Below are 12,382 nucleotides of genomic sequence, written 5' to 3'. Positions count from 1 at the left end.
CTCTGGGAGTAGTTAATGCAAGATGGCTGGCACTTCTTAATGTTAAACCTGAAAAAATGTGGTGTTTGTGCAATAACACAGTATCCCCGATAATGTCACGGCAAACCTTGTGGTTGAAATTTGTGACTCTGTCCTCACCCACAACTATTTCACATTTGGGGACAATGTATACCTTCAAGTCAGCGCACTGCTATGGGTACCCGCATGGCCCCACAGTATGCCAACATTTTAATGGCTGACACTTCCTCAGCTCTCGTTCCCTAATGCCCCTACTCTACTTGTGCTACACTGATGACCTCTTCATAATCTGGACCCATGGGAAAGAGGCCCTTCGGGAATTCCACCAGGATTTCAACAATTTCCACCCCACCATCAACCTCAGCCTGGATCAGTCCACACAAGAGATCCACTTCAAGGATACTACAGTGCAAATAAGCAATGGTCACATAAACACCACCCTATACCAGAAACCTACTGACCGCTATACTTACCTACATGCCTCCAGCTTTCATCCAGACCACATCACACGATCCATTGTCTACAGCCAAGCTCTAAGATACAACCACATTTGCTCCAATTCCTCAGACAGAGACAAACACTTACAGGATCTCTAACAAGCGTTCTTAAAACTACAGTACCCACCTGCTGAAGTGAAGAAACAGATTGACAGAGCCAGAAGGTTTACCCAGAAGTCACCTACTACAGGACAGGCCCAACAAAGAAAGTAATAGAACGTCACTAGCCGTCACCTTCAGCCGCCAACTAAAACCTCTCCAGCGCATCATCAAGGATCTACAACCTATCCTGAAGGACGATCTCTTATTCTCTCAGACCTTGGGAGACAGGCCAGTCCTCACTTACAGACAGCCCCCAACCTGAAGCAAATACTCACCAGCAACTACACACCACACAATAAAAACACTAATCTATCCCTGCAACAAACCCCATTGCAAACTCAGTCCACATATCTATTCAAGGGACACCATCATAGGAACTAACCACATCAGCCACACCATCAGGGGCCCATTCACCTGCACATCTACCAATGTGATATATGCCATCATGTGCCAGCAATGCCCCTCTGCCATGTACGTTGGCCAAACGGGACAGTCTCTACGCAAAAGAATAAATGGACACAAATCAGAAGTCAAGAATTATAACATTCAAAAAGCAATCGGAGAACACTTCAATCTCCCTGGACACTCAATAACAGACTTAAAAGTAGCAAGGGGTCTGTTTTGGGACCAGCTCTGTTCAATATCTTCATTAACTATTTAGATATTGGCATAGAAAGTACGCTTATTAAGTTTGCAGATGATACCAAACTGGGAAGGATTGCAACTGCTTTGGAGGACAGGGTCATAATTCAAAATGATCTGGACAAATTGGAGAAATGGTCTGAGGTAAACAGGATGAAGTTTAACAAAGACAAATGCAAAGTGCTCCACTTAGGAAGGAAAAATCAGTTTCACACATACAGAATAAGAAGAGACTGTCTAGGAAGGAGTACGGCAGAAAGGGATCTAGGGGTTATAGTGGACCACAAGCTAAATATGAGTCAACAGTGTGATGCTGTTGCAAAAAAAGCAAACATGATTCTGGGATGCATTAACAGGTGTGTTCTGAGCAAGACACGAGAAGTCATTCTTCCGTTCTACTCTGTGCTGGTTAGGCCTCAACTGGAGTATTGCGTCCAGTTCTGGGCCCCGCATTTCAAGAAAGATGTGGAGAAATTGGAGAGGGTCCAAAGAAGAGCAACAAGAATGATTAAAGGTCTTGAGAACATGACCTATGAAGGAAGGCTGAAAGAATTGGGTTTGTTTAGTTTGGAAAAGAGAAGACTGAGAGGGGACATGATAGCAGTTTTCAGGTATCTAAAAGGGTGTCATGAGGAGGAGGGAGAAAACTTGTTCACCTTAGCCTCTACGGATAGAACAAGAAGCAATGGGCTTAAACTGCAGCAAGGGAGGTCTAGGTTGGACATTAGGAAAAGGTTCCTAACTGTCAGGGTGGTTAAACACTGGAATAAATTGCCTAGGGAGGTTGTGGAATCTCCATCTCTGGAGATATTTAAGAGTAGGTTAGATAAATGTCTATCAGGGATGGTCTAGACAGTATTTGTTCCTGCCATGAGGGCAGGGGACTGGACTCGGTGACCTCTCGAGGTCCCTTCCAGTTCTAGAATCCTATGAATCTATGAATTTTTCAACAACAAAACTTCAAAAACAGACTCCAACGAGAAACTGCAGAACTGGAATTAATTTGCAAACTGGACACCATCAAATTAGGCCTAAATAAAGACTGGGAGTGGATGGGTCACTACAAGAACTAAAAACTAATTTCCCCATGCTAATTTCCCCCTACAGTTACCCACACCTTCTTGTCAACTGTTTGAAATGAGCCACCCTGATTACCACTACTAAAGTGATTTTTCATCCTGTTGATAATAGCCCACTTTAATTGAATTGTCTCGACTCCCCCTCCCCCTCCCCCCCAACTTGGTAAGGCAACTCCCATCTTTTCATGTACTGTTCTATATATCTTCCTACTGTATTTTCTACTCCATGCATCTGATTAAGTGGGTTTTAGCCCACAAAAGCTTATGCTCAAATAAATTTGTTAGTCTCTAAGGTGCCACAAGTACTCCTCATTGTTTTTACAAATATTTTTTGTTTCAACAGCAGTTCAAATGCTTCACCTTCAGAAGGTGCTCCAAAAGCAGGAAGTTATGGGTGTACCCCACACTCACTTCCCAAGTTCCAGCATCCTTCTCATGAACTTTTAAAGGAAAATGGCTTTACACAACAAGTGTACCACAAATATCGTCGAAGGTGCCTAGTTGGTAAGATGCCAAACACGGTCTCAGAAATTTTACCTGGCAATAATCAGATATTATTATAATGCTATTTTTCCACTTTTATTTTCTTTGCCTGCTTTTTATATAGTAAACCAAGTATTCTTAAAAAAAATGTCTATATGATTATTTGGTAACTTAGCTTGGAAAGGCATTCCAAATGATCTCTGATGGATTTTGTGAGCAAGTTTATTTTCTGTGTAACTTTTATCACGTAAGCACTTACATGTTGTAAAAGAAAGTAATTTGGGGCAATTTATATGTGGTTGGTTGGTTTTCTTTTAAATTCAATGGCAATTTAGGGGGAAAAACATTTATACATTTTACATCAGTTCTTTGCTGTATCACTGAAATTTTCATGTCAGTGGTTAAATTTTTGTAAAAAATTTGTTAGGCTTTGAGTTTGCTTATTTTTTTTAAGTGACTATTTTGAACAACTGATCTTATAAATATCAGCTTGACAAGTAATATCTAACTGATTTAGGTGAATTTAGAAACTTCATTCAAATTGACTTAACTAGAATTGTTTGAACTGTTTTTTGAGGAGAGTTTATATTTACACCATCTGAACTTTTATTGTATATTCAATTAATAAAAAATAGAATTTTTTCCAACCGTTTATATTTGAGATAGTGTATTTATTTAGTTAAAACTAGCTGTTTTGTCATTGTTTTGTATTTTTTTTTCTCCAGAGAGAAAACGGTTGGGAATTGGCCAATCCCAGGAAATGAACACACTCTTTCGTTTCTGGTCCTTTTTTCTAAGAGATCACTTTAACAAGAAAATGTACGAGGAATTCAGACAGCTTGCTCTAGATGATGCAAAAGAACACTACAGGTATTACATTTATTCTGTAAGTTTTGAATAATTTGGGTTTCTTTCTACCTTTCATTTTAAGAAATGGGGGTCCATGTGTTCAGAGTAACTTTAAAGAACTTGAATCTTTTATACTATCAATTTGACTCGTTGTAGCATTTTCAAAATTAGTCTTCAAGTTTCTCGAGTAACAAATGTAGTTTTGGCAAATTAGAAAAGTATAAACAAATAATAGTAATGCTGTTATAGATGACATTAGACATACCATGATGTCAGATCCCCAATTATTGATCATTAGACTCTATGAAACTCAAAATAAATTTTATTCAAATTTGTATATTGTGTGAATTGTAAGCCAACCTAATTATTTTAACCCCTTGATTAATTTAAAATTAGTGAAAATTTATTTTTTCTCCTCCAGGAGCACTGTCAATATAATAAAGAAAATTGGTACTGTATGGTTTTAATACCTTTGTTTCCTCCCAGTTCTGAGCTGTTTGTGTGCTGGTGTGATCACCCCAGTATAGATTAGAGTACCCTAAGGGTTTCTATAAGTTACATTGGATGCCAGTGGCACTAGAGGCTGACATGGCAACTGAGAATTAGCAGGGTAGAAGAGCCCCACTAATGTCTCTTTTTTTTCTGGTCACACATTCTTTGCCAGAATTACGGAGGACTTGCTATTCTGTCTGTGCACAACAGAAGAATTCTCTTTTGTGGGAGGGATTGCCCTGTGGCCATCAATACCTTTGACTTGACATTGCTATGATTCAAAACATATGATGTCTTAATCTCGAAAAGATCAAAAGTTTCTTTTTCATTAAATTGTCTTCATTTCATACTCTAAAAATCATGTGTAATGCCTTGCAAGCCACAAAATCATGGGTAAAAGTAAAACTGTTAAGGGATACCCCTGCATTGGTCATAGATCCGAGCATTCTGTGAGTATAGAAAGGTCTGTCCCCAAGCACATCCTCATTATGTTCTGTTGTGCTACACTTGTATCGTTTTCTATTTTTTTTAATATTCTACTTTCAGTGTACAGTAGGTTAAAGTTTAGGTAGACCAATGACATCCTAAGCCTTGGTAAACTTGGGTCTTTGTCATAGTACAAGTGGAAAGTAATCACTTTTTACATTATTCACTACAGCAGTAATCCTTTAATGGACCAACGTGCCCAAAGCCAAAAATGCCTTGGAGATCTGGGCATTCACCTCACAGCTGTGTGCTTTTGCACTCTTTCCACCCTAAGTCTGAAGTGAGAGGGATAGGAATCTCAGGGCTCTTTAAAAGAGGACGGAACAGCTAAGTCTGATCAAAAACTCTTGAGTCATCAATACCAATGTCTGATCTAAGTCATACAAATGAAATCCATTAATTTGTCTGTCGTCATCTGATGTTGAATACATCCCCTTGAATAATGAAATCTGTGTAGTCTTTTCCCTATGGTATTCTCTTCGCAGCTATCATCAGGGCTCAAGAAAAAGTAGACCCCCAGCTGGATTCCAGGAGCAAAAGGAAAGCTGGTTGATTTTCCTCTCTAAATGCATTATTTCAATCTAGACAGGATTTGGACTCCTCTGGAAAGTGTCATTTTTCCGGTGTGATGATCCCATCTAGATCATGTTTTGCTGGAGATTTCCTTTGCACTATCAGTTCCGTCTTTGTTAAAATGAACATTCGTAGTTTAGGTTGTTGGATACTCATCTGGGCCTGTTGGTGACCCAAGACCTTTGCAGACTGATGGAGGTCATATGGTGCGCACAATTTTGGGGCCTGTAAATCGCTCTCTGAATGTTGCTCCTCTGATCAAATGCAAGTTGGGACAGGTTTTCACAGGTAACATAGTGGTAATGTACTGTTAAAATCCCAGAAGAATTTTGTCTTCTGTTTTTATATCAAGAAGCAGCAAGTCTTTGGGAATGGTTTATCTCAGATAAAAATGTCTTCCTCATTGGTGCATCTGACCAGCATTTTAAAAAAGAGGGAAAAGTCATACTACCCAATAAATCACAGAATCATAGGCCACCATGAGCAGAAGTTTTGTAGCAAAGTAAATCTTTGAGAGGGTCATCCAGTGATGATGGATCTTTTTGCTATCGGATACAACACTAAAGTAATTAAACTCTGTTAGGTCCTTGACTGCTCTTAAATCTGGTGACAGATGTCTCTGATGTATGGGGAGTTAGATGTAAAGTACACCTGCCACAATTTAATGTGATTTCCAAGTTCTTCAAAAGATTTGGCAGAAGGTACATGCGGTCCTAGAATATTGTATGGAACGTTGCTAGCTCACTTTCAAAGATATTATAGGGCATTAGAATGATAGTATGGTTCCTAATCCTCACTCTCTGAATTCAGAGGATTGTGCTGGGAAATGGGAAATGCACATCCAGAGCTTATGTGAAAATTCCCAAAGCTCTATGCTCTCCAAAATCCTATTTATTGTCTGTCAGACCATGATTTTAAAAGCCAGCACTATGGAGACACACCCAGCCCTACTGTGTGCTTATGAAATAAAGATAAGTACTGTTTCCTAGCTGTCCCTGAGCCTGAATGAGATCAACTGTTGGATGAAGAACAGCTGACTGAAGCAAAACTGGACAAGTACCATAGATAATGCTGATGAGGAGAGTGAAATGTTCTGAGGAACTAGTTAATGCTTTACCAGTCAGCGAGAGGCTTTCCCATCATCAAATTGGTATGCAGCCTGAGTCTTGCTGAACTTGCTGATGCTGGTTACCCAAATAACAATAGCCAGAATGAACTGCTTCTGCCTACTGTTGTCCAGGACACTCCACCTTATCTTGATTTATGAATTGTAGGCCACAGCAACCTGTACGTGGAATTCCAGACTTCCTGTATCACACTGTATATGGGAATGAAACTGCAGATGCTGAGGAAACTGCAGTTGTTACAGAACATAGCAGCCTGCTTACTGAGCAACACAAAGCTAACAAGAACACATCCATCTGGTGTGTTGGTCACTTCACTGACTGCTCATCAGTCAGGTTTTAAGGTTCTGGCTTTAAATTACCAAGGTCTGGTGCATGTGCTCTCTTCCACCCTCTGTCCCGACATAGCTGCAAGGATGATGGAACTCTCCACACTCCATTTTTAAATGATCTAAAATGACTATAAACCCTACAAGTCCTCAAGACAAAATGCAAAACCCATCTATTTGTCCTTTTCCATAATTAAGATAATAAAAGAAGAAAAACACATCCCTTCTATTCCTGGAAATGGAGAGAGAAGAGAGAGTATGACAAAATAGACTATCAAGTTGGTTTTTTATAAAATTAAGTGTTCAGATACTTTGATATTTAGGACAGTTTAGTGAGTTATTGGTATATATACTTACAGGATGTTTTGGCTCTGCAGGGAATGCACAATTGCATGATGATAGTTTTTGTGGTATAAACAGTTTCTTGGCTCATTCTTTCCATGTAGCTTAATAGTCTATATAGTTCTTTTTTCCGTTTGTTCAAACAGCGGTCTTCATATTTTTTGCAATGCTTAGAATTGGAGAATTGGTATAATACTGAAAGTAGGATGTAGGATCTGATCACTCTAGTTGTGATTTATCCATGAAAGATTTTTTTCCCCTGCACATGATAGAGCTTCTTCCAAATCCTTTAATGTAGTATATAATACTACTTCACCTTTGTAATTGGAAAGTGTTACATCCACACTAATCCTCACAATAAGGAAGGCAGAATAAGTATTACCCATTTTACTGACTGTGAGGAATATGAGGTAGAGATGCTGCTGCTGCTTAGATTCATAGATTTTTAAGGCCAGAGGAAACCATTTGGATCATCTAGTCTGATCTCCTGCATAACACAGATCTAGAATTTCACCAAGTGACTTCTGGATCTGTTTTGTAACATCTGCTTAAGGTAGACCTTATATATAATAACTTGCTCACAGCTATAAAGAGAGTCGGAAAAAGAGGAAAACTTCTTGTTTGTTCAGACTACTAGAAAAACAGAAAAATATTCCAATAATTTCTCTGGTATAACTTCCTCAAAATTGGGATTTTGAGTTTAGATAGATTTCCCTGGATTTGGGAGAAGTGAAGATGTACAAAACAGCAGTTCATTGGTTTCAAGGAACTTGTTTAACATGCTGTCTTAATTTTTTAGACTGTAAGCAAGAAGGCAGAGACTATTTGTCTTGTACCAGTGACAAGCATATTGTTGGAGTTAAACAAACAATTACACTGTGTTTTAAGGGGGTGTGCCATGGCAGGTTTGAGTGAAAAATCTTGTTGAGAATGTCTCCAAGTAATCAAGGAATAAAGAAAATCTGAAGTCCTTGCTTAGCATCTACAGATTCCATATATTTGACATCTCCAGAAGCTCAAGGATTCAAGTGACTGACATGTTAGAAGTGGAGATTATTCCACAAAGCACGTGGTTCAAAGTGGAGGAAAATGTGTAGAGAATGAAGTCAACGAGCTCTTGGCATCTTTAAAGTATTCTGCACGTTTCCTCACTGCAAAGTTAAAAATATCAATTTATAGGAAAACCAAAGCATCAACCTGTCTTCCACTGGGCTGCACACACAATTGTGGGAGCTGAGGGACCATCTGAGACCCATTGTCAGTAGTATGTTTTTATAAGAGCCCATTCTTTTATTTGACTCCTTGAATACTTACAACACTGAAAGAAATTTAGAAGTAAGTAAAAATGTGTGGAGGGAAGGAAGGGATCAGATGGGTAGGAAAGAAAGTTTAAACCATGGTATTTAATTTTTACTCAAGTGTAAAGGGGAAGGACAGAACATTTACATCCCTTGAGGAAGTGTAATATGCACTTAAATCATTATTCTCTGTTTGCAGGTATGGATTGGAATGCTTGTTTAGATTTTACAGCTATGGTTTGGAAAAAAAATTCAGACAAGAGATCTTCAAGGATTTTCAAGAAGAAACAAAAAAAGACTATGAATCTGGTAATTCCCATTTCTTAAGGCTCTTTAAAGATGGGGGGAATTGTGAGAAATTACCTATTTACAGTTAGGTACTTAATATTCCTTTTTTGTAACTTGTAAAATTGTCAATGATCTTTTCTGCTCTTAGGTCAGCTTTATGGATTAGAAAAATTTTGGGCTTATCTGAAATACTCTCAATCCAAAACTCTACCCGTTGACCCCAAACTGCAGGAATACCTTTGTAATTTTAAGAGACTGGAGGACTTCAGAGTTGATGTAAGTTTGTAAGCTCTGCTAACAAAGCATTCACTGTACTATTGCTAAAGGAACACTATCAGGTTAATTTAGGTTTTGTAAAACCAAGATTGTTTTGGGTTTTTTTACAACATTTAAATAAAATACTTTTGTTTAGATTTGTTAATTTTTAATGTTTGCAGCATGGTACAAGAAGCCAGAATGTGAAACTAAACAAAATTGAAACTGATTAATCCATTTTCACTGTCTAGGATGAGTGAAATGCCAATGCTAAATAGAACTAATGGAAAAAAATAGATTTAGAAAATGTTCAATTTAATAAACTTAAGCTAATAAGTAAGGACATTTTTGTTTTTAATTACCTGACCATGTACCTGTAATTAGTGCTCTTAGTGCAGGTAATCTCTCAACAGCTAGTTATAAGAATGCAGCAAGTCAATAATGTCCAGTGAGCAGTTGTTACTGAATTGCACTGACAGCCATCACACTTACTATTTAGTGTCTACTGACTTCAATTGCTGTTTGTGAGTCTGTCTCCTGGTATAAAGGAAAACTCTGTGCTTTTTCATGTAATGTTAATTTTCCATAAATGGCTGGGCATTAAGACTGTGGTTGGGTAGCCAATTAATGTTCCTTTAGGTGCTGTGTGCTCCCAACTCAGTGACTTTGGGGTAGGTGATGGTGCTCAGTGCACAGGGCGGGGACCTTGTGTACCACCAGAGCATTAGCGTGAGACAGTTTCGTTTAATTCATGTTTCTCTTAACTGTTACCACATATTTTGTTTTGGGTTATTCTTTTCATGCTTGACTATTTTTTTTAATGCCAGGACGGAGTCAAATACCTATCTTAAAATTCAATTAGACTATATAATCTTTGGGGGCATGGATGTTGTCTATTAAAAAAAAAAAAAAAAAAAACTAGGACACTACTGAGTTTATAATAAAGATTTTTCATAACAATAGCACTGTTTTAGTGGGTTAGTCTTCCTACCTTTTAAACATGTCATTCTAGTTGGATCTTCTACTATGAAAGTAAAAGTAGTAATATCTATTCTTGTAGAAAAAATACTAAACTGGTTAATTTAATGTTTTCAGCCTCCTCTTAGTGAAATATCTGGGAGAAAAAGACCTTCACCTTCAATAGGTGAGGAGAGTGGTTGTCCTAGACATCAGCCTACATCCTCTTCTAAGACTCTAATTGCTGCTGAAACCACAGCTGACAATCAGTTTCAGATCCCAGTAAACTTTCACGATGGGAATACTGCGCAGGAATCAATTGACAAGTTAGGCCAGAACAGCGCTGCCACAAAATCAACAGAAGGTGACATCTGAAAAATAGACTTAAGACAAGTTAATGCTCTTGAGGCCAACTTTTACATCAATATTTTAGTTCAGAAATTTTCAGGGGGAACCGTTCTAATGCTTGATTAAAAACAAATGTATGGGAAGACAAAGGATTGCATTTTCTCTTTCACAAGAAAGTTAAAAATGTTTCCTATGGTTGGGGGTGGCTGTTTCTGAGATCATCAAAGGGTTTCTAGGAAAATGTCTATGGTTTCAGTATTGCTTTCCTTGAGCTATTGTTTACAAAAATGGCATTCCTGTACTATATGCAAAAAATATTTTGGGAATGCCTTACATTTTAGCTCATACTTCTTAAAGAAGATACAATATATTCATGTTACTTACTGAGCTTTCTTCACCTAATTTCCCCATTATGAATTATTAATTGTACGTATCAAAGCCGAGAGAATGTATATTTTTTTAAATTACAGAAAGGATCTAAGTTTGTAGGCTCCTTCTTACATATATAACTATAAAAATATTTGCTTTTTTTGTAAAAAGTAAAAGCACATTTAAGGATGTGAAACTCTAAGGAACTGTGTGTGCTTCTGGATTCTATTTAATTATTTTGCTTTCTATTTTTTATTTCAGGATCTCCCTAGTTAGTGTTTTGTTAGGTGTGGAGTTTTCTAAGTGGACATCAACTGGTTTAGTTTTAAGGAAGTGTTCAACACTTGTTTTTATATGAATGTGAGCAAAAGTAAAGTAGAAGGGGAAAGTGGGTATGTTGATTTATGTACTGTCCTAAATTCACTAAATATCTGCAGTTTTTGCAGGTTCATAAAATAGCAAATAATATTCAAATCATCCTCAGTTTCATAGAGGTTCTTTTTTTTCATTTCTCTCTATTTCATGGTTATAAAGTGTGCTACGAGAGGTATAGCAGATCGATTTTTTTAAAGATTTTATTTTAATTTCAACTCCAATATTTAGTTTTACTTTTGAGACAAATTTAAAAATTAAAGCACTCACTCTAAATTTGTTTTTCTATTTTAGAATATATGTGAATGAAGTTATAATTTAAAATTCTGCTAGGTATAAGACTAAATGAGATTTCAACAAACCGGTCAAGACATTAGTTTCATTAAATGTAAACAATTCAAATAAACATTCATTTCTAGTGTTGGAACATGAGTAAAATCACGAGTTTTATCACCCGTAATTACTTATTGTCATTTATTTTGATTTAGAAGATTTAGTATAATTGAGGAAATGACTTCTTTCTAAGGTAGGTGGGAAGATAAGAATGAGTTCATTTTTGCTATATTTGTTAACTGCCGAACAGCCTTCAGTTAACTTTATAACTAGAAGTAATGTCTAACACTGATGCCTTACTACTGGGAGGTGTCCTAAACGACTCAACATCCAAAGAATGATTTTTAAACCTGTAGTGGATTTTAGAAGTTGATGTAACTTCAAGTCCATTAAAATTTTTCAGTCATGTTACCTTGTGAATCTGACTGGAACAATTATGAACACATACGCACTTGTAAATGAGTATATAACAGTGGCCTTCCTAGTAGTTAAAGTAATTTCAATACACAATTGAGCCTTTTAGAAGTAACCTATTTTCAAAGGAAAATAGGAACTAACATAGTAGGAATTGATGCAAATGAACACTTTAAATAGCATCTTTTCAACATACTAGTCATACATCTCAGAGCTGTTTGATCCATGCCTCTTTCTATCCATGAAAATGATGCAAATGTAAATTTGGATTGAAACTGTATATACAAGTAATAGACTTTGAATATTTACTTTCACTTTTTCATTGAATGAAATGTGTGCATATTTAGCATTCAGTGTGTGTAATTTGTGCTATATCTTTGCAAATTTTATAAAAATATCAAGAAAACCCAATTGTGGTGTTTGTGATCTGTGAAATTATACATGAAAACATTGTTTAAAGCTGAGATTGTAGACTTGTATGAACTTTACTTTTATAGGTGAGTGAAGGTATTTGTTATGGAATTTAATCTTGTTGAAATTAGGAATGGCTTGATTCACCAATTCATAACCAGTTTTCTGCAATTTTAGTAGAATCATTTTCATATAATCCTGTTCTTGGTTTAAAACAGAGAGGCAGGTAAAAAATGCTAAACATGGCCCTAAGCAGAAGACAGTCATCTTCTTTGATATAGATTAGCTTATTTTTCCCTCAAAAACAAATACAACTCCTTC

At 36.9% G+C, this 12,382-nt stretch overlaps 1 protein-coding gene across 1 annotated transcript in view; it reads left to right on the top strand.

Annotated features, from left to right (window-relative positions):
- The window catches only part of LARP1B (La ribonucleoprotein 1B), a 105,639-nt gene extending 93,578 nt beyond the window's left edge, over positions 1-12,061 (top strand). Inside the window, exons 15-19 of the mRNA XM_054029770.1 lie at positions 2,682-2,842; positions 3,547-3,691; positions 8,514-8,623; positions 8,751-8,878; positions 9,953-12,061. Of these exons, the coding sequence (XP_053885745.1) occupies positions 2,682-2,842; positions 3,547-3,691; positions 8,514-8,623; positions 8,751-8,878; positions 9,953-10,189 (781 nt within the window). The 3' untranslated portion in view covers positions 10,190-12,061. The remainder of the gene's footprint in view (positions 1-2,681; positions 2,843-3,546; positions 3,692-8,513; positions 8,624-8,750; positions 8,879-9,952) is intronic.
- Positions 12,062-12,382: the final 321 nt, after the last annotated feature.

The sequence above is a fragment of the Malaclemys terrapin genome, chromosome 5, assembly GCF_027887155.1.
Source record: "Malaclemys terrapin pileata isolate rMalTer1 chromosome 5, rMalTer1.hap1, whole genome shotgun sequence".
NCBI classification, from domain to species: domain Eukaryota; kingdom Metazoa; phylum Chordata; order Testudines; family Emydidae; genus Malaclemys; species Malaclemys terrapin.
Note: the sequence above shows the minus strand (reverse complement) of the source record. Positions and strands in the feature narration are given on the sequence as shown.